Below are 24,471 nucleotides of genomic sequence, written 5' to 3'. Positions count from 1 at the left end.
TCCACCTGCCTCAATCACATACTCCAATATCATAGTGAGTGAGTGAGTTTAGTTTTACGCCACACTCAGCAATATTCCAGCTATATGGTGGTGGTCTGTAAATAATCGAGTCTTGACCAGACAATCCAGTGATCAACAGCATGAGCATTGATCTCCGCAATTGGGAGCCGATGACATGTGTCAACCAAGTCAACGAGCCTGACAACCCGATCCCGTTATTCGCCTCTTACGACAAGCATGGGTTACTGAAGATCAATATTCTAACCCGGACCTTCACGGGTCTCCAATGTTATAAATCTTGTTTCTGAGCATACATGACCAACAATAAGAGGTTATTGCATCACAGACAATATAATTAACACATAACATTCAGACTTATAAAAAAAGTCTATGCGTAGAGGACTTCAATGCACATGCTGTGAAACTTGTAACAATGTCTGAACACACTGAATAGCAACTTACAAAAAGCAATGTTCAGATAAATGGCCAGCTATACTATGCAGTATTTCCCATCTCTTGTACTAAACACTGATCTCTGTCCCATCTGAGATAAACTGACCAGACGATGGTTATGAGGAGGAGACTGTCAGTGAGTCAACCTCTCTTGGATGCTGATCACTCCAGCACAGATCACTCTCAGTAGCCATTGTGTCCAGTCAATCCCCATTTAGATAGCCTGACAAATTACTGGGGTCCTACAGAATCATCAACCCTGACACAGGAGCTTTCACACACTGACATTTGAAACATTTACTTCAGGGTTCAATATTTGTTCTCTATTTCAAAATGGTGAATATTTATTCTATATGTATTAAGCTTCGTGACTCTAGGAAACTTACGTAGCAGGAATAGCTCCACCAGACCAGCTTCCAATATCAGTGGAAGACAACTGATACACAACCATACAAACCACAAGCTGCTCCCCGCCCACCCCCGTGTTCAGCCTCATCTAGCACAGATACCTTCACACGTCGGCATGATGACATCAATCGAAGGACAAATATGATGCAATGTTGGTGAACATATTCCACCTGCGGACGAGTGTATGATAAATCTATACCCTGGGAATGCAAACAAGGGTCATATGCACTCCATCAACTCAAAAACTGCATGCCATCTATTTCCTCTTGAAAACATATTCAAACATGTTTATAAACAAATATAACAATAATCATTACACAAACACACCAGCATGCATGCTACCTTCAACTAGCACACAAGTGGACATTGTGCTTACAATAACATTTTATGAACCAAAACATGACAGTGTATAAGAGCCACCCAGTTGTGTGACATATTGCCCCTGTACACTTGATAACAGACAAACATGGAGTCAACATCTTCTGTTCAGCCATTCCCACTGATTGCTGCCAAAATAATGATTGTGTGAACAAATCTTCTCTGTTAATGCTTACACAACAGAATGAACATTGATGTTTTTGATACGTACACTGAGCAGTGTGTCATGATCTTGTGTCATATTGTGTTTCTGAAGCCAGAATACTTGAACAATACTTTTCCAATCATAATGATTAAGAATTTCTTTAACCTGGGAAACTGCAATTTCTTCTAAAAACAACTCTTATAAACCATTACACAATATATCTGCTAACCTTTCATAGGTTGTCCCAGTGCAGCCATGTTGTGACATAGTCAGACATCCTTGTTGCCTCCTCCAATAACAAATATACACCCCTGGGTCACAGACTCTGCTGTACCCCGACACTCCAGTCGGACAACACCCCCCACACTGACACACCTGGGGCCAGTTACCCTGCCTCACATACACACTAAGTTAAACATTCTTCTGACCAGGAAACAAAACCATAACTGAAGTACCCAAGACATATCACTGTATAAGTCAGTGGAAATACAAAGTTGTAACTTTAGACATTTGTCCCACTGGCAGTCTGCTAGTACAGCACATTGTGCAGGCAGGCAGGCAGGCAGACAGGCATTCCTGCAGTCCATGCATTCTGTTGTTGTCAGTGGTAATATCAACCACCGAGATCTAGGGTGCTGATTGGGAGGTGTGTTTTGTATCAATGCTGCCACTGCGTTCTCAGAGATTAACCACTTCCAGGCCAGGTTGAATGGAAGCTTGAAATTAAATGTGCCGTGATGTTATCATGGCCAACAACAGAGGTGAGAAAAAACCTATGAGGTGGAGGGTTGTAGGCAAACTGTCTGTTTTACTTATTTATGTCCTCATGCAATTCATTCCCAGCTCGATCTGATCATGGTGACCTTGTGACAATCTCTTACATTTGAAAGCAGTATCCATATATACCGGAATATATACTTAAAAGTGAGTTGAAGAGGAACGCTTTTATGGATGGACAACTTCTTTATTGCAATGGATGAAACGCTTCAGTGTAGATCCTAACACCGTTATCAAGCAAGTGATGTACACTGAAACGTCACATCTACGGCAACAAGGAAGTTGTCCATCCATAAAAGTGTTCCTCTGCATCACACCAGCTTCTACATGCCACTGAAGGAAATTAACAGTGAGTTGGTTGTAACTTCTGTGGGAACATCATATTGTCAGCAATGTGTCAGCTTGATAAAAGAATGCAACACTGGTGAAACCAGACACCATATACCGATATATATATGGTCTCTGGTGAAACTAACAAGCTTGGGCCTATGAACTGTCTGGGTTCTGTGACAAGAGACAATGGCTGGTCTGGGTGTCAGGGGATGTAACCAAGGTGTGTTGAGTCCAGACAACATGGGAGGAGAGATAAATGTTACAGCACACAATACTTCATCATCAAGTATGTCATTCAAGCACTTTCTTCACATATATACAGCATCATGGAAACGTTTGGTTTAGGAAGCCTAAAAGACTTGCCAGTAAAAACATAAGCTCGATCACCCCTTGAGAAAGACATATTTGTGCTTCTAACCCTTTAATCGTCTGACCAAAATGAATTTCTGCCACCAGTGTCAGTATATTCAAGATCAACTATGTATAGCTTTGTCCCTATAGAGCTCATGGAATAAGACCAAGAAAAACATGTATAGTTTTTTAAAAGTGTATTTAAACCATGACAAGAACAAAATTGATGCATGGAGTTAAACTTGAAGCATAAAGTGATTTTCGGACTTCTATCAACATCCGTGAGTCAACTGACTTTCACCATTCACAGAGGAAATAACTTAATTCAGCCAAAACAGGTTGACACCGCCAGATGAGCATATCCTATCTGGTTCCCCTCCAAAGTAAGCTGGAGTAACACACAGATCAAACAGCCCACAACCATCTGTGGCTCATTCAGATGACTTAGCGCCAATCTCTCCAACTTGGGAGACAGTGCAAGTAATTTGGGGACAACCACAACAAAACCCATGGCTCAGCATCTCGTGAGAGTGAATTAAGTTCGACTAGTTGAACTGCAAGTTGAACGCAACACACTTGAGCCCCCCCTGGCCGATATTGTTTGGTGTAATCCATTAATCCCACAACAAAGACGATGTAGAGGCAAGAATGGCTTCCATAACACCGGATGTCAATTCCACTCAAACAAACATGGCCAAAATAAGGAGCGGTGGGGAAAGTGGACTCGGTTACATCTAGGTGTTTGGTCAATCTGGTTATGATGTGACATTTAGCCGGCCACTGCTCGCGTGCTGGACACTTCTGGTCAAAGCCTTGTTTGCCTACTCAGATGAGGTATTTAATCAGCAAATTGCTTCAGTTATCTCAAACTAACAGAAGGGCCTTTGCCACAGCAGCTCATAATGTTTGACAGTGGATTGTGAACTGGAAGCAGCAAGTTTTGTTTAAACTTCATATTATTTGAGATGGAAGAAACCTTTTTAGTTTATCCCTGCGGTATCTGGGCATCATGAAGTACATCAATATCCATGCTGCTCATATATTCTTGGACACGTGATCCATATCACCAGACATTTGTCCAGGCTGTGATATTTGTGCTATGGCAGCAGTTTGCGCAGGCCTTGCCAACATTAATCCTTTTCTTAAAGGCTTAGTTTTTTTCTAGTTTCACAAAAGTTGCTTGGAATTAACCGTTGCGGAAAATTGTTTGCTTCATTACTTGAAGCTGATTTTCACTGTTACTCTAATTGGTGGTTATCAAAACAGTTTTATGAGAATAAGCTACTACAACAGAGATATATCTTGATGATTTATTCAGCTGCAATATGAATAAGCGGGAACAGTAATCACATTACAGTTGTAACTAATAGTTCACGATTAGAATACTAAAAACATAGTCTAGACAATTCAAAAACATCTTTATAAATGTTTTTAAATCATAACGTATTAACATCCCAGAATGTGTTTTGGAAGATTTTGTTGTCTTGCTGTGTTATGTAACCTGCCTGCGTTGCAAGAAATTTTCCAGTACAAAATTAACATTAACAATTTCCATTCATAAAGATAGTGCCAAACTACTGGCCTTAAAAGTCCCTTTGTTTTATAGTCCATTTATGGCAAATTGCAGACATATACTGAGGGAAACAAATAAGGGAACACCACATCATGGCAGTGTTGCTTTATATATTCTCAGATTTCCTCCCACAGCGCTATCCCAAGCTGGTGATGAAAACAGGAAAATATTAAAGGAACACTTGAATTTTCTTGTGTTCGTTTATTTGTTTCTCTCAGTATAAGTTATCCTCACTATGGAACAGCCTATCATGTCTGTATGAGGAACTGTACACACCTTCAGTGTCATCCAGCTGTAACCAACCACACATCTAACAGACAAACCTTCCCAGACTTCACATCATTGGGTGCAACAGTCTCTCAAGAAGTGTCATAGTAAGCCACTCTCAATGACAGTGTATTGGAACATATTAACATGAAGTATGCCAAAATGTTCACCATGAGAAATGTAAGGGGAGAGTTTCCGAAGTTGTTAACGAATCTGTGGCAATGACAAGTGTTAATGATCTCTGAGCTACTAAGTAACAGGTGACTGTAAATGTGTGTCAACAAGATACTGAGTCCAGACATGGATCAAGCTGAAATTGCATTTCTTTGTTTTGTTCCTGAGTGTGGGTGTAGTAACACCCGGCAATCCATTATGCCCATGTATGCTGAAGTGGTATAGTCCGTTTGGCTCAAAAGCGGACCGATGAATTGCTATCTAACTCGAAAACTAATAAACATAAAATACTCAATGAAACACTGATCATAATCAAACCTCAGACCAACTCTGTGAGGTTTTTGCAGAATTTATGTTTAACAAACTATCATTAAAATATCGACACAATTCACTATTTGTTACGAGGGACGAGTGCAGAGAAAAGGACAGCCAGGTGTGCGAGAAAGGATGGAGACGGCACAGCACAGGTTCATGAATCAATAATGTTGTCGGCACTTGTGCACGTGCTTCTCGAACACCGGGCTGTCCCTTTCTCTGCACTCCTCCCTCGTAACAAATGGTGAACTGTGTCAAACTTTTAATCATAGTTAGTCAGTTAAATTTAGAACATAAATTCTGCAAACAAATTACAGAGTTGGTCTGATGTTTTGATTATGATCAGCGTTTCATTGAGTATGTTATGTTTATTAGTTTTCGAGTTAGAATGCAATTCATTGGTCCGCTTTTGAGCCAAACGGACTATAAGTGGTCTTTATGATTCCCCCGGGTTTTCCTTAAGACTGTTGAAGCATTCTGTCTGATACTGTTTCTTTATAAGAATTTGATCTTGTGAAAAACATATGAAGGTCAACATATCTTGTTCGTACACTTATCATCACCCTGTCTAGGCACCTGTCTTAGTCTATTCTTCACACCAGAGTATCTCTGCCTATACTCAGCACTACTCTTTCTCAGTCTGTACTTAATAACACAATGTCTCAGTCTGTACTTAACACAACCCTGTCTCAGTCTGAACTTGACATTACTGACACAGTTTGTCCTTAACACTACCCTGTCTCAGTTTGTACTTGACATTACTGTCTAAATTTGTCCTTAACACTACCCTGTCTCAGTCTATACTTGTCATCACTGACTCAGTTTGTCCTTTACACTACCCTGTCTCAGTCTGTACTTGACATTACTGACACAGTATATCCTTAACACTACTCTGTCTCAGTCTGTACTTGACATTACTGTCTCAGTCTGTACTTAACACAACCCTGTCTCAGTCTGTACTTGACATTACTGACACAGTTTATCCTTAACACTACTCTGTCTTAGTCTGTACTTGACATTACTGTCTCAGTCTGTACTTAACACTACCCTGTCTCAGTCTGTACTTGACATCACTGCCTCAGTTTGTCCTTGACACTACTCTGTCTCAGTCTGTACTTGACATTACTGCCTCAGTTTGTCCTTAACACTACTCTGTCTCAGTCTCTACTTAACTTTACTTATTTTGTCATTTGAATAAACTTTCAAATCATGTTCTATGCAGTTAAAAGGAATGCATTTTTCTGTATATTTAAAAATCTAAAACATCACAAAAAGATATTGTCTCAGTCTGTACTAAACACAACCCTGGCTCAGTTTGTCCTTAACACTACCCTGTCTCAGTCTGTACTTGACATTACTGTCTCAATTTGTCCTTAACACTACCCTGTCTCAGTCTGTACTTGACATTACTGTCTAAAATTGTCCTTAACACTACCCTGTCTCAGTCTGTACTTGACACTACCCTGTCTCAGTTTGTCCTTAACACAACCCTGTCTCAGTCTGTACTTAACACAACCCTGTCTCAGTCTGTACTTGACATCACTGACTCAGTTTGTCCTTTACACTACCCTGTCTCAGTCTGTACTTGACACAACCCTGTATCAGTCTGTACTTAACACAACCCTGTCTCAGTCTGTACTTGACACAACCCTGTCTCAGTCTGTACTTGACACAACCCTGTGTCAGTCTGTACTTAACACAACCCTGTCTCAGTCTGTACTTGACATTACTGACACAGTTTGTCCTTTACACTACTCTGTCTCAGTCTGTACGTGACATTACTGACACAGTTTGTCCTTAACACAACCCTGTCTCAGTTTGTCCTTAACACTACTCTGTCTCAGTCTGTACTTGACATTACTGACACAGTTTGTCCTTAACACAACCCTGTCTCAGTTTGTCCTTAACACTACTCTGTCTCAGTCTGTACTTGACATTACTGACACAGTTTGTCCTTAACACAACCCTGTCTCAGTTTGTCCTTAACACTACCCTGTCTCAGTCTGTACTTGACATTACTGCCTCAGTTTGTCCTTAACACAACCCTGTCTCAGTTTGTCCTTAACACTACCCTGTCTCAGTCTGTACTTGACGTCACTGACTCAGTTTGTCCTTAACACTACTCTGTCTCAGTCTGTACTTGACATTACTGACACAGTTTGTCCTTAACACAACCCTGTCTCAGTTTGTCCTTAACACTACCCTGTCTCAGTCTGTACATGACATTACTGACACAGTTTGTCCTTAACACAACCCTGTCTCAGTTTGTCCTTTACACTACCCTGTCTCAGTCTGTACTTGACATTACTGACTCAGTTTGTCCTTAACACAACCCTGTCTCAGTTTGTCCTTAACACTACCCTGTCTCAGTCTCTACTTGACATCACTGACTCAGTTTGTCCTTTTTGTCCTTTACACTACTCTGTCTCAGTTTGTCCTTTACACTACCCTGTCTCAGTCTGTACTTGACATTACTGACACCAGTTTGTACTTTACACTACCCTGTCTCAGTTTGTCCTTTACACTACCCTGTCTCAGTCTGTACTTGACATCACTGACTCAGTTTGTCCTTTACACAGCCCTGTCTCAGTTTGTCCTTAACACTACCCTGTCTCAGTCTGTACTTGACATTACTGCCTCAGTTTGTCCTTAACACTACCCTGTCTCATTCTGTACTTGACATCACTGACTCAGTTTGTCCTTTACACTACTCTGTCTCAGTCTGTACTTGACATTACTGACACAGTTTGTCCTTTACACTACTCTGTCTCAGTCTGTACTTGACATTACTGACACAGTTTGTCCTTTACACTACTCTGTCTCAGTCTGTACTTGACATTACTGACTCAGTTTGTCCTTTACACTACTCTGTCTCAGTCTGTACTTGACATTACTGACACAGTTTGTCCTTTACACTACTCTGTCTCAGTCTGTACTTGACATTACTGCCTCAGTTTGTCCTTGACACTACTCTGTCTCAGTCTCTACTTAACTTTACTTATTTTGTCATTTGAATAAACTTTCAAATCATGTTCTATGCAGTTAAAAGGAATGCATTTTTCTGTATATTTAAAAATCTAAAACATCACAAAAAGATATTTGTGGTTATGAATTCATTTTCATTGTGAAGAGTCTGGATACCTTTTTGCCATGTATACATTACTCGTTTAAGGTAAATATTTATATGGTCATATTTCAATCTTCATAAATTCCTGATATTGAGAGATCAATGATAAGGTAGTGTCAGTTTGATGACAATCCCAACACCTACCATGTATTCTTTAACCCACAATTTCATGTACCAGCACTTAATCATGTTTGACATTAAACTTTGTATTATGATCCCTTTAAGTTTAATTGCATTTAGAAACTTATAATTTATGTCTTGCGAATGTTCATAAGAAAATAATCTTCTGTTATTCCGCATGGACACTGCCTACCCACATTTAGTGGAGGGAGCAGGAAGAATATGTCCCTATAACAAGAACACAATGTCTTCCTACCTGGGGAGACTTTCAAAGCTGCCATGGACACTGCCTACCCACATTTAGTGGAGGGAGCAGGAAGAATATGTCCCTATAACAAGAACACAATGTCTTCCTACCTGGGGAGACTTTCAGAGCTGCCTGTGATCATGCTGACTGACTTGCCAGACCGTCGCTCTCGGATTGGCTTGTGCTCTGCATCTTCATAAATTGTGGAGTTGATTGGCGGAGGGATGTTTGGGGCAGTGCTTGCACGCTTCAGCATCTTTTTGATTGGACGATTGTGTGAGCTGAAGGTGGAGCCTGGCCCCTGGAGGGGTTGTGAGATTGTTCGACACAGCAGCAGTTTTGAGTCAGATGCACTCCCACTGTCAGAACTGCTGTGGTCAGACGTGGGAGACACTGGTAGACTGGCACTGGTGCCACCATTTCGGGTGCAATAAACACTCTTGTCTCTTGCCTCACTTTGAGACTCTAATGTCCTACTCCTGGATGGAGACAGGGACACATTACTACCACTGGAAGAATCTGACGGTTTATCCAACACCCGATGACCGGGTGCAGAAATCCGATAAGGTGTGCTGGTCGTTTGTGGCTCCCACTCAGGGGAAGTGTCCTCCAGTGGTTTCAGCACAGATTTGGGCGAGGCACTTTTCACTGTCTGTTCTTTCACTAGCTGGTCCTTGGCACGTTTAAGAGTGTTCTGACGTAGAAGTAACAATTGGTATGTCTCCTCACACCGAGCTTTTGCGACTCGACACTGTTCCAGCAGCTTGTCATTGTGCAGCTTCTGAGCTGTGTTGATCATCTGCAGAAAGGCATCTTCTGTGAGAGGTGGATGTTCCTTCAGATAGGCATCAAGAGACTTGAGCAGCTTGTCAAGGCCATCAGGACTTGCGCAGTGTTCCATCCTCATGCTGGCGACATACTTCATGGCCTCCAAGGCCCACTCGTAACTCTGCAACACAAGCCACACATTTAGAATATGCACCAAAGGTATTGAAAATCTCATAAGACTCATTCACCGACACCTGGTGACAGTCAGACATGCTGGCAGGAATCAGGACTTGGTATAACAGCTTCAACTTTACACATTTCATATACATTCAAGATTGTAGGGTCAAAGAATAGTATACAGGGAAACAGACTTCAACAGACGACAACTGATAAAGAAAGAATACAATAATGATAGATGTTATATGCCCCTGTGACTGTTCTACTTTTGACAATGTTTTCAACTAATTGTACATTTAAATAAGAATGACAAAGACTCAATAACTATTACTTCTAGTCACATAAAAAGCTGTTTTTATAGAATCTTGGTGTGAAGTACTGTAAAACAGTTCACAGAACTTTAGAAGAATTCTAACTTGTCTATGGACAACTGAAATAGAACATGTTGCATGTGAAGATGACTTTCAGTTGGTGAATCGGAGGAAAGTATGTCCGAAGCATTATCCACCCAGATCCCTGTCCATGTAGTTACATAAACGTGAGACAGGCTATCAAGGTGGGGGCTTCACCCTGCATATCACCCTTCTACATGAGTCAGTACAGACGCTGCCGTACCTGGGCTGATTAACACACTCATCTTCACAAATAGTACGGCTAAGGACCTCCTACATGTGCGGAATAAATACAAACTAGGTTTGTGTTAAAGATGTCAGCCATTGTGCTGCAATTAGTGAAGGAAACTAAACATTATCTGCACATGTTGACTACACTGTTTCCACAATGTGAAAACACACCCATAAAGATATCTATTTGTGTTTTAAGGTCACACAACGAATACAAATCAATGATAGTTCAACCATCACAAGAAGGAATACAAACAGCTGACCTAACAGGTTCAAGCGTCACACAATAATGCCCAAAACAGTCTCAACTTGCATAATAAGAATGTTTTTCAAACAACTTTCATGTTTCAAAACAAAACTGTACACAGAACATTGTGAATGAAAGTCTTTGAAAAGTACTCTCCGAGAACTGACAAACCTGAGCATAGCTTGTGTCTTGCAGTCCTCACTCCAAGAATGCCACAATGCCACTCAAGCCTTATGACTTTGTTCCCCATCTAAATGAGGAGCCATCAACACATTTCATAAAAAAAATCTACTTTAGAAATTAAAAATAATTTGTTTGAAAACACCAGTAGTTGCCACTTCAAATACAAATTTTATTGCTGAAGAAATTTAAAAAGGATTTTTTTACATCTCCTACAAATAATTACCTTCCCAATAACAACACACTGGATTAAGAACATGTCCCAATGTCCTAAGAATGACACCCATCCCTGAACAGTTACGTCAACTAGAAATCAGACAGCAATGAGATGAAATAAAGCACCCCAATCTCCAAGTTCAGGAACATTTTTAAGACTTAACCCCGTTTAATCTCCCTCACATGGGAAAGGCAAGAGGACAGCACTACAAGTGGCAGCCAAACACTCAACTTGAAAAACAACTGTGAATGTGGGTCTGAGACGTGTTTTCAAGGGGAATATGTTTATTTGGCCACATTACTGTCCAAGTTATCCAGCTCCACTTAGACTTTGCATTTGCTGGCCTAATTCAACAGTGAGGTCCAATATCACTTGCTATGTACAGTCACATGGAAAAATATACACATTCAAATACCATCAGTTTACCAGAAGCATGCATTACAGAATTTGCCCAGCAACTTTAAAGGTATTTTTTTGTCAAGTCCTGAACTATGTCAGTGTTTTTTTTAACAAACATTGAATACCTGGACAACTTTTGGAAGAAACCAGTTCACCAAAGATCAAAGCGTGGAAATCGGAGTATGGCAACAAAACTTGCTATGGAGCTTAAATAATGAAGACCAATATATTTCCACATAAGTCTGATGGTCTGTTCTATAATTGGTTCCAGTTTACCATATTTCATAGACACAAAAAGCAAGTGAGTTTAGTTTTTACGCCACTTTTAGCAATATTCCAGCAACTGGCAACTACTGAAATTGGACCAGAAGTCTATTGTGATGGACCTGCTACACCAGTGTATGCTGACGTACAATCAGACACATTAGTCAGCTGGTTCTCACACTGGACCAGTGGTCTGTTGTGAGGGACCTGCTACACCAGTGTATGCTGACGTACAATCAGACACATTAGTCAGCTGGTTCTCACACTGGACCAGTGGTCTGTTGTGAGGGACCTGTGACATCAGTGTATGCTGACGTACAATCAGACACATTGGTCAGCTGGTTCTCACACTTGTTTACCTGGCTACCATATTTAGTTACATGCCCAAGGACCTCAGCACTTTCAGCTACCTTTCGATCTGCCCCAATACCCCAAACCCTAAGGATGAGCAATCATTACCTCTAGCAGACCAAGGCCTAACATTCACCCTGGTCTTTATCTGAGAAAAGGATCCATCAATATCATAGCCAGCTGCATGGCAGCACATCCTGTTGGCATACCTCATTGCCAATTGTACTAGCCATGATCCAAATATCTCAAACACTGCCCCTCAAAATGTAACCATTGAATAGATTATTACAAAGACCGACCCTCAAAATGTAATCATCAAACAGATTATTACAAAGACTGCCCTTCAAAATGTAACCATTAAATAGATTATTACAAAGACTGACCCTCAAGATGTAACCACTGAATAGATTATTACAAAGGCCGTCCCTCAAAATGTAATCATCAAACAGATTATTACAAAGACTGCCCTTCAAAATGTAACCATTACATAGATTATTACAAAGACTGTCCGAACAAAGGATCCCGATAAAAACAACTCCTCTTTATTCCATGAAGGTAGTAAAAAACCCGCATGAATATGTAATCAAACAACCATTCTGTTACATATGCAAAACACTGGGAACATCAGACGTCATGGCGGGAATGTAAATGAATGTTTTTGAGAAACCTGTTTGAAGAGACCATGCCAAGTGTTTCACTGCTCTGTAAGTCCTGTAATGGCTGTGTGGAAGCGAGCCAAGTTGACCTTCACCCTGAAGTTCACCTGCTACACCTGTCATCCACACAGGATGGGAAACTTATAGTCATAATAAATCAACAAGGCAAAAACTGGAAACAACGGCAGTGTTGCCAAATGTTTAAGCAGATTGTCACAAAGGACCTTCTGTTACTGAGGCCCAAAAAAATACATGTTGTGGTTCCGATTTCCTACATTTCAGAACTAGGGTAGGTAGGTAGGTTTTGGGGTTTTTTGCAAAATATTTTTACATTACTCATGTGTCAGAAAATAAATTTAATTTATTATGTGGTGAGTAAAATTGTTAGGCTCAGCGGGAATATTTAGGGTCGGTCAGGAAATCGGAACCATAAGCTTTTTTTTTTAGGCCTGATGTCCACAACAGAAAATGTTCCTTCAGGAACACTGTACATAAACACTAACACAAAACTAGAGTGCCAATGTACAAAATGATTATTTCCCTAACAATGTGAATATCAACAAACTCACTTTGCCACCTATGGTTTCACAAAACTACAGCTGTAGAACACATACATACATGAAATAAACTGAAAACCAGTTCTATATCCATGATAAAGCTTCACAGTGTAGAAGCTGTATGTTTGTAGAACTTCTAGACCTTCTGTTAAACCAACTCAATCAAAACACTTTGGTTTCATGTTACATAAAACTGAATATTTTGTATTGTCCTTGTTACATTTTACTTGGTTTAGTGAAACGTTCTCAATGTACTTGAAAACAAATTATTTGCTGAAACCACAGTATATGCACACTTTGAGTTACTTCCCTGAAACCACAGATATCTACTTCCTTACTACTATCGAGACTCTGAGGTCATAGATGAAGCCTATGTTTATGAAGGAAATTATCAGCTTGTAAAACGTTATTGCTACTACATCCCATACACCATTTAAAAGATCTAATCCTACTGTTGATAAATATGAAGTTTATTTTTATAATGTTATTCAAAAACTATGGCGATTTTTTTCCATTTGTGACATGTCATAACATGCCCGTGCCTTTTTCTTTTATATTTTCATTTTTACGTCATCAGAAAATTATTTTAAAAAGATTTCTTAAATAATATGTATGGTCACCTATTTCCTGATATCTGTGGCTTTCCGCTCGGTAACATGACATAACAACGGAAAATACCTCCGTTTTCGAAGCGTCGTATGAATAACATGGGAGGCGAATCGTTTGATGTCGGGTATCGTTCGAAAGCTCTGAACATCAACAACATCACTGAACCCTTGCCGAGAGTATTTTCACAGTTGTAAGAAGCGATTTTATTGGATAAAAATTGGTTTCTAATGACGCTTTTTCGCTACAGTCTGCTATAAGGGTCGTGATTGGTCAAAATCAGACACGTGACCTAAGGCAGCCAATCATATTACGGCAATGGATACCGTCCTTGTAAACCAAAACCTTTAGATTTAGTCGAAAGTTTTGGGTAAAATAATGCTATTTTGAACATATTAAGCAAGAAATCGCTACCTATACGTAAATTATGGATTTCATTCATTAGTTTATTCAATTTACATCGTTACTTTGCTCTTTGACAATGTTATTGTGGACCTGCTGCCGAAGCATGTGTCTGAGAATCGTTGTTTTCAATAACATTGCGAAAAATAGTTTATAATTTTAATTCGTGTTGAAACGGTACCGAGCATATATTTCTGGATTGAAGTCTTTCCCAAAACAGTGTGGTCGTCGAAATTTCCCAATCACTTATGATAAAGGGATCGTAGGAATGAGTCGCTAACTCGCTAAACAAACAACGTGTCACTTTGGGTGGACCAGTCAGCAGCGCGGTCAACTTCAATCGTTTAACGGATTAGAACGCAATCTGTTTACAACTTAATTAGTCGAGGTGTCAATCCGTTCCGACTGACCAAGCGGTGGATTCGGAGCGGCTGCCTGAACTGAATCATCGGACTAACGAGGTGTCAATTATATACAATATATAGGTCCTGAGATGATTTGGATGCCCTTAAACACCTTTTTATAACGAGGCATAGCCTAACTTGTATTTAATTTTCGGAAGTCGGTGGATTCTTCCTACATCCCCCATAGGCATTAACGAGGGACCTGGATTACAAATATGGTTTGCACTGAAACAAATGCAATAAGTCCTGACTGTACATACCTGCGGGGTGAATATTGTCAGCATAACACCACCCTGACTGGACACTGGTCATTCCCTTAACAGATAGTCTGCATTCCCATGAGGCCGTTCAGCCTGTCTTGCAGGACAGATCGATATGCCCCTCTCAAAAACAAACTTGTATAGTGATCTGCTCACAATTACAGTTGCCAGACAAAACTTCACCACAGTTGTGACAATACGCTAAATTCAGTCAACAACTGTTTATCTGTGAAACGTTTGAAACTATTTCCAGTTAAATACAAATTTCTCCGCTGTGCTCTCAGGTAAGCGATCAACAGCGAGAGGTTACTCAACATGGGACATCTCAAAACATGAAGCACTCATTTTTTCATAAACACTTCAAAATGACTGACATATGAATTCATATTATGTTAAACTTCCGCTGAAACAATGTAAAAGGAAAGAACATTTTTCGTGAACCTATGACATTTAGGCGAATGTTTTTAAAAAAGATTTCATGGCCATGTTAACATTGAAAGTATTTGAATTTGTATTTTTAGAATGATCAAACATACAACAAAAAGAGAGTGAAACAGAGGTTGAAGGTTAGAATAGACAACATTTGGCACCAAACTCCTAATTCCCGCATCAAACCATAAAGTAGCCACTTGGACCTTAGGAATGACCCTCACGTATTACTTTCAGTTTCAGGGGAACTTTTTTCGGCACAAGAGCAAATACATCACAAAGGTGAAAAGCCTGTACAGAGACTAGAGACAACACTAGAAACAGTGAACTCAGCTGATCGGTTCCAACAACGGCAGGCACTGGTCGTCAGTCCTAATACAGATAACAGCACAACCAATAACAGCTTATTGTCTATTGTTTCAAAGTTTCTAGAAAGCAATCCTGGTTTTGTAAAACGTGATTTCCAAAATAGATAGATGGCTACGATTAATACTCAATTGTCAAGATTATCATGTCTGTATTATCAACAATGACTATGAGGCCTTTCTATTTTAGACATTTCAGAAAGCTTTGTAGCACATTCAGAAAGCCATGTCAACACTTGAGGTATTGTTAATCATTTTGGTGTTTGGCCTCTAAAATTTGGTCTAAAATGGACTGGAACAGTTAGTCCAAACAAAAATGGGGAAATGTGATTAGAGTACAAAAATGCAAGGGGAACACCTCTTACTTGTTTCCTCTGACAATGCAAATATGAATGATTAAATAATGTTTTACACAACCTATAAAATAATAATTAAACGGCACATATTTGCACTGTAACACATTTGGGATTACACTTTCTCAACACATTCAAGTACTTTTGGGGTTGAGTTGCAATAGGGATTCGAACTAGCACTCTCAGGTGCACAGAGAGCCAGCACAGAGTCAGTTATTTTAAAACTTCTTGCAAGAAAATGCTCTGACATTTTTCACATTGCACATGAAAAGTAAGAATACAGAAAGTGCAACTGTTTTAAATTTCACTTAATAATGAAGACCAACAGTTGGTTACTCTTTCTGAAAATATATGTATTCTTCAAGCTTATTTGTAGTTTGTCCTTCATGTTTGTCTGATGTGCCTGTAGCTAGCCATCCTGGTCAAGTACCCCACACCTCCAAGTGAGATTGTATCAGTGTGCCCTCCCACCATGCAGCCCAGTTGATCTGCTCCATATGAACTCAGCAGCAGAAGGCATGTATAGCTGTTTGTTCAACATGATGTTTTACATTTTCTGCTGTTTCTTTCTTCTCCATGATTAAGCGTCTTCCTCTATGGACAAATATTGGCCCATAGCTGACTCCAGTATTTGATCACTTTTTCTAAGGTTTATGTCTATATTATGTTCTCATTAAGAATAAAAAGTTTCAGCAAATTAAAAATATGAAATGATGACAAAGCATTTAACATGTGTATTTGTCTAGAGGTCTGCCATGATGTTGTCAACCAGCACCTAATGTTGCAGCTAAATGTTGGAGTGAGAGTGGCTGAGGCTGTCACAGGGGGGGCACATCCTGAACCTGGCATCAAACTCTGACAGAGAAATGTGCTAACCACTCGGCTACTCCCCTTACATAACTCACAGAAGTATTCTTCTATTCTCCTCACAGATCACAGAGGTGTGGCACTATCATCAACACATAATATTTTATCTCATGTTTTACATTGGGTCTTATATCTGTGTTATTTGGGATGACAGCACTAAACAAGACAGTAATTGGTAAATTTCAGAGCACAAAAAGTTCATTTTTGATATTTCCATTCTCTTCCAGTAGTGAGTGAGTGAGTATGGTATTACGCCACTTTTAGCAATATTCCAGCAATATAACGGCGGGGGACACCAGAAATCGGCCTCTCCCAGTAGAGTATGGTTTGTTGACAGCGTTGTATCCCATTAGCCAGTGACCATGCTGTCTTATTACCTCCCGTGTGACCAAGCCAGGCAACGTTGGCAAGCTATTATTCCATGTAAGTAAGTGGTGTGCAATGATTGCAACAGTTGTCAGGAAACCTCAGCAAGTGGAGCACAGCTTCAGTGACTGACAAGACATGCCCAGAGAAAGACCAGGAGGAGATGGTCTGGTCCTGAGGCACACAGAATGAATGGGCATAGCTTAAAATACAACTAAAATCAATAAGAAAAAAACATTTATCTTCCCTGCACTTTCTATATATACAAACTGTCCATCTAAATACTGAGTCCACTTGGAGGTAAACTTGGGCCCCATGCCGACATTGATTAGTAATGTTCACACAGCCGAGACATGCCCCTTCCTGGTGCCACGCCCGGCTGGCCCTTCCTGGTGCCACGCCCGGCTGACCCTTCCTGGTACCATGCCCGGCTGACCCTTCCTGGTGCCCCAATGCCCCTTCCTGGTGCCCCTCCTGGTGCCACGCCCGGCTGGCCCTCCTCCTGTTGTGTGTAGAGATTTCTCTCTCTCACTGTTGTTGCTTAACCCCAAAATTTCAAAAAAGTTGCAAAAGTTGAAGTATGTTGACCAATGCCTGTAAACCTGGCAAAGGTCCACACTTAACCAAGATGCCAGTACTTGTCACTTATGTTTCTGTAGTTTGTTCATCAAAATTATGGTTTATCAGGAAGATTTTGTACAAATTGAAACTTTCCACATCTGATAACATTTTACACACATTATCAGAAAATCCCTGTACAATATACAATATTCACATTAACTGTGAACATTTTTCGTCAAGTTCATCAAATCATCTTACCATGTATCACTCAAAAACCCCAAACAAACAAAACACACTACCTGTCGCTGGTCTGCCATTACTTGAGAGAATTCTGTCTATCCTGCCATGCTGTCTCCATGTACTGACTACACCAAACAACTCTTACAACCCTGCTCCAACTCATTTACCATAGTTCCCCTAATACCACAACCTTGTCAAACATGATAACCTATTGTGACTGCTACTCAAGATGGAAGACAGGTCTTCAACAGACTCCAACAAGAGGCAGTACTTTACATGCTGCACTGGGACCTATCACAGCTACTACTCAAAGGGGAAGACAGGTCTTCAACAGACTCCAACAAGAGGCAATACGGTACATGCTGCACTGGGACCTATCACAGCTACTACTCAAGGGGGAAGACAGGTCTTCAACAGACTCCAACAAGAGGCAATACGGTACATGCTGCACTAGGACCTATCACAGCTACTACTCAAGGGGGAAGACAGGTCTTCAACAGACTCCAACAAGAGGCAATACGGTACATGCTGCACTAGGACCTATCACAGCTACTACTCAAGGGGGAAGACAGGTCTTCAAACAGACTCCAACAAGAGGCAATACGGTACATGCTGCACTAGGACCTATCACAGCTACTACTCAAGGGGGAAGACAGGTCTACAACAGACTCCAACAAGAGGCAATACGGTACATGCTGCACTGGGACCTATCACAGCTACTACTCAAGGGGGAAGACAGGTCTTCAACAGACTCCAACAAGAGGCAATACGGTACATGCTGCACTGGGACCTATTGTGACTGCTACTTAAGATGGAAGACAGGTCTTCAACAGACTCCAACAAGAGGCAATACGGTACATGCTGCACTTGGACCTCCATTACATGCTGCACTGGGACCTATTGCTACTCTTCAACAGACTCCAAGGGGAAGACAGGTCTTCAACAGACTCCAACAAGAGGCAATACGGTACATGCTGCACTGGGACCTATCCAACAAGAGGCAATACGGGTGTGCACTAGGACCTACTCTACTTAAGATGGAAGACAGGTCTTCAACAGACTCCAACAAGAGGCAATACGGTACATGCTGCACTGGGACCTATTGTGACTGCTACTCAAGATGGAAGACAGGTCTTCAACAGACTCCAACAAGAGGCAATACGGTACATGCTGCACTGGGACCTATCACACCTACTACTTAAGATGGAAGACAGGTCTTCAACAGACTCCAACAAGAGGCAATACGGTACATGCTGCACTGGGACCTATTGTGACTGCTACTTAAGATGGAAGACAGGTCTTCAACAGACTCCAACAAGAGGAAATACGGTACATGCTCCACTGGGAGCTATTGTGACTGCTACTTAAGATGGAGGACAGGTCTTCAACAGACTCCAACAAGAGGAAATACGGTACATGCTGCACTAGGACCTATCACACCTACTACTTAAGATGGAAGACAGGTCTTCAACAGACTCCAACAAGAGGCAATACGGTACATGCTGCACTGGGACCTATCACACCTACTACTTAAGATGGAAGACAGGTCTTCAACAGACTCCAACAAGAGGCAATACGGTACATGCTGCACTGGGACCTATTGTGACTGCTACTTAAGATGGAAGACAGGTCTTCAACAGACTCCACTTAAGATGGAAGACAGGTCTTCAACAGACTCCAACAAGAGGCAATACGGTACATGCTGCACTGGGACCTATTGTGACTGCTACTTAAGATGGAAGACAGGTCTTCAAAAGACTCCAACAAGAGGCAGTACGGTACATGCTGCACTAGGATGTATCACAGCCACTACTTAACTCTTTCAACACCAGTCAACCAGAGGCATTTACTGCCATGACACCGAGTTCCCAGAGACTCTGAGGTCATAGATGAAGCCTATGTTTGTGAAGGAAATTATAAGCTTGTAAAACGTTATTGCTACTACATCCCATACACCATTTAAAAGATCTAATCCTACTGTTGATAAATATGGAGTTTATTTTTATAATATTATTCAAATAATACAACTACAACTTAAATAAATTTATATTTGAATGAAAATGCAAGCTTACATTTGTAACGTCCAGATAAACCACGAAAGGAGCAAAAACTATGGCGATTTTTTCCATTTGTGACATGTCATAAATTGCCCGTGCCTTTTTTCTTTTATATTTTCATTTTTACGTAATCAGAAAATTATTATAAAAAGATTTCTTAAACAATATGTATGGTCGCCTATTTCCCGATATCTCGCGGCTTTCCGCTCGGTAAAATGACATAACAACTGAAAATACCTCCGTTTTGAAGCTTCATGAATAACATGCTTGCAAATCGCTTTGATGTCGGGCATCGTTCGAAAAGCTCTGAACATCAACAATATCACTGTACCCTTGCCAAGAGTATTTTCACAGTTGTAAGAAGCGATTTTATTGGATAAAGATTGGTTTCTAATGACGCTTTTCGCCACAGTCTGCTATAAGGGTTGTGATTGGTCAAAATCAGACCGTGACCTAAGGCAGCCAATCATATTACGGCAATGGATACCGTCCTCGTAAAACGAAATCTTTTAGATTTAGACAAAAGTTTTGGGTAAAATAATGCTATTCTGAACATATTAAGCAAGAAATCGCTACCAATACGTGAAATTATGGAACTTATTGGACGTATCGTGCTAGGTTATGACCTGTGACAAAAATGCTTCATGTATGTATTTTCGCATTAAACATCGTGTCCGAGCGTGAAGATTGAGGCGGCGAGAGCCGAGATGTCACTTGTCAGTGACTTGACTTGCATTACATGATCGCACAAAAAGATGGAAATAGTAATTTTATATGTACGTTTGACAACTTTTATGAATGCTGTTGTTGATTTTATTCATTAGTTTATTCAATTTATTTAATAATTTCCTCGAAAAATCGTTACTTTGCTCTTTGACAATGTTATTGTGGACCCGCTGCCGAAGCATGTGTCCGAGAATCGTTGTTTTCAATAATATTGCGAAAAATAGTTTATAATTTTAATTCTGCTGATAATATATGATAAATTGAAATTTAATAAGTGTTTTCAGACATTGTGAAATGTGATAGATTTGATATATGAATCAAAAGTCAGGTAGGTTCCTAAAATTATGTCTCATTTTGACGTGACTACTGCCTGGCCGATTAATCGGCCTCCGGTGTCTGGGGACTCATAACGTTGTGGCCGATTATTCGGCCTGCGGTGTTGAATGGGTTAATGGCGAAGACATCTCTTCAACAGGCTCCTACCAGGACACATTCAGGGAGGATATAGCTCATGTAAAAGTGCCTGCTTGCTTATTAACTAATTATGTGGGGTTGTGAAGCTGAACATTCAAACAACTACTTCCTTTTGAAACAAAGATCTATCCTTTTTCCGTTGACAAAGTTGACACAAGATAACACACAAATATAAAGAATAGAGAAACACTTGATACATCTAAAACTATCCTATCAAACACTTTAACACTAATCTACTAACTTGTGATTTGAAAGAATGACCAGTAATAAAAATGTGAGGACCCAGAATAAGATTCCTCTTCAAGAGAAATAAGGAGAAATCAAATAGATAAAATTCTGAAAAATTAAATTTAAGTAAAAAACTAAGGTGACGTTAGATGTTAGGTGATGTTAGACTCCAAGTCAGAAAGTCATAAAAAAATATCCCAAAGTGAAAAACTGCATGGTTTGCATCATTTCATTTGTTTTCTTAAATGTAGTTTCCAAAACAAACACAAGCAAATTGTCTGACCAAGTGTTAGCTTACAAGATCAGGCAACTTTGCCCACTTTTTACTTGGACCTCCTGATCTGAGCCAACACTTGTTTTCTCATGTTTCTATATACCATGCCAGGTACAGCACTGCCCTCACCATGTCTGCTTGTGACAGAATCAAGATTCTGCTCAACATTCTCCCTCTCGCACAAACCAAAACACTGCACCTCGCTAATGACATAATTGAAAACAATCTGTGTTGGGTCATCAGGTTCAGACAAGCAGCTCACAGCCCCAACAACTGAGTGCAGTGGCGCTGTATTGACGCTACCGCCGGTCATTGACGTATGGGTCAATGTGACTCACAGTGATCGCTCCCATGGTATTGATATTTTCACCCTTGATCCTCTCCCTCGTGGTATCTATCCTCTCCCCCAAAACCATTTCTCGCCCCTTTCCTGCACCTTCTGAACCCATTGTGTGGAGACAGTAGATGGCAATGTTGAATGTCAATGTCAGAAAGAATGTTCTCAGGTGGATTAAGATTATCCCCTTGTCCCACAGTATGTAAGTATCTCCCCATCCCCTGCCCTTATCTGACTGATCTACCCCCATTCCGACGACAGTTCAGGGGACTAAGTCCACTTCGGAGTGTTTGACCATGACCACGGCCCTCCCTGGAAAGTCTCAGGCAAATTTCAAGATCATTCACAGGTGTGTTCTAAGTGTCTTTGGCAAAGCTACAATTTGTTAGGATCTAAATTCAGGCTGGCAAATACTGCAATATTTTCCTTCCACCTTTAGGGTAAATGCAGCAAAATACAACGTTTTGACCATCATGCTTGAGGCATTCTTGGTGGCTCTAAAGGCAACAGAGTAATCCATGGGTGCTTAGTGTCAGTAGAGAAGCCTGAGACACAGGGGCTGGGCAGTGCCAGGAACATAACACAACTCGCTCACATTCCAACACGTCTTTTTTCAACAAATCAGTTTACATATCAAGGATAACAAAAGTTGAAAAAATAAAAATCTGTTTCCTTGGCCATAGAATTAACCTCAGCTTCTATTGTTAAAATGTTAGCTTCCAAAACTTTGTTTTCTTTATGAGAATTTATAACAAAATCCATGATGTCATATCATCTTCTTTCTATCTTACAGCAGTAATGGGCCAAATAATCAAGCATTTTTACAATCATATTAAGTCAGCCTTATTCATAACATGTTTTTTGAATGTAAGTATTTTATCAATAATATCATAGCAGAACGGACCAGAAAAGTTTATAATAGAAAGTACAAATATGAATTAACTGCAACAATGACTAAAATTATACTTCTTAAATCACATTGCCCCGAATTCTAAATTCATTAAGATTCTTCCTATCATCAATATGCCATCTGTATGTTTAGTTTTCCTTCAAGGTCATTTTATCAAAGTAAGATGTAAGACTGACTATCCAAGTTTTCAATTTCTAACAAATCAATAATTTCTGCCTAGTTGTGTTCTTCATGTGCCAACATGCACTCCAGGCAAGATGGGTAAACAAAATCATCTGACAAGATTAACACAAATATGACAATCAGTCTGTGAGTCACAGAAAGGGGAAACTACAATATAATGTTAATGCCGTCAAATTCCCACTCGTATTCCAACAACATTAACACCCATTTCAACAGATTGTCCAAATTTGTCCATGTTATAAACAGCTTCAACCCTCAATGAATGTGACAATGTCTGCACATACTTAAGGTATTGAATTCATGTGCTACAATAAACACCATATCACGTATCACACACAAGACCATTCCTTCATGGCACCAGGGATCATCTTATCATTGATTCTCCAACAAGAGCCTGTTCCTTCATCATATGAGTAAATGGATCTGTGGTCAGGAAGATGTGTTAATCCCAGAGTGGACAACATGCCAGTGGTCATTACAACCAGCATCAATGTATGGCACCAATGGTCATAATCTCTCACAACTGGACATTTTGTGGAACATCGTACTTGATCAATATATTGGGGAAACTTGAGATAATGCTGAAGGGAAGTGTATTTACTGGTCACATTCTCGAGGGAAGTGAACATGCTGTTGATCGTCTATAGAAATACTGCCGTCTCCAGCATGTATGGGTGTATTTGTGTCCAAATTCACCCTTCATTTTATCATCAACACACGCACATGAGCCGGCCCAGGGCAGCACTTGGCTGTACGGACTGTAGTCGTGCTGTACATGATTGATAGAGGACAGTCTTTAACTCAGACCAACTCCTACCAGTCTATTTCATTCCTAGTCTGTACGGTTTGCTCTACAACTGTCATAGCTCCCATATACAGACATAAGAGAAGCAGGCCAAGAAAACAGTAAACTCATCAAATACACAATACGGTCTGATCTGGAGCAGCAGACAAGATACATATATAAGTAAAGCCTACTCTATCAGCTGTCACAACAATAGTAAGACATGCCAGCAGGGTCAGATCAAGTCAGATGGCCATCAGTGGCCACCATGCAGGAACTGAACTCATGTAAGGACAGATTTTGTTGGAACTCTAGTTACTGTCTGGTGAAAGTCTCATACAATAGGCTGGCCATGAAGTCTTAGTGCTTAATGCGACATCACTTGTCACTACCTAAAAGTTTCAATTTCATCAAGATTTTAGCTAAGTTTCAAACACAGTCTTGTATGATTTTAATGAGCAGCCATTTGGCTCTTTTCCAGGACTTACATGGTTCGGATTTAAAGTCAGGGAAACATTTCCTGAAGATAGAGGTGACA

At 40.3% G+C, this 24,471-nt stretch overlaps 1 protein-coding gene across 1 annotated transcript in view; it reads right to left on the bottom strand.

The window, feature by feature from the left end:
- Positions 1-24,471, bottom strand: part of LOC124279023 (puratrophin-1-like) — a 273,201-nt gene that overhangs the window by 27,584 nt on the left and 221,146 nt on the right. The window contains exon 13 of the mRNA XM_046714814.1: positions 8,779-9,617. Coding sequence (XP_046570770.1) covers positions 8,779-9,617 — 839 coding nt within the window. The remainder of the gene's footprint in view (positions 1-8,778; positions 9,618-24,471) is intronic.

This window comes from Haliotis rubra, unplaced genomic scaffold (assembly GCF_003918875.1).
Source record: "Haliotis rubra isolate DU_JTF1 unplaced genomic scaffold, ASM391887v1 Scf245, whole genome shotgun sequence".
NCBI lineage: Eukaryota > Metazoa > Mollusca > Gastropoda > Lepetellida > Haliotidae > Haliotis > Haliotis rubra.
Note: the sequence above shows the minus strand (reverse complement) of the source record. Positions and strands in the feature narration are given on the sequence as shown.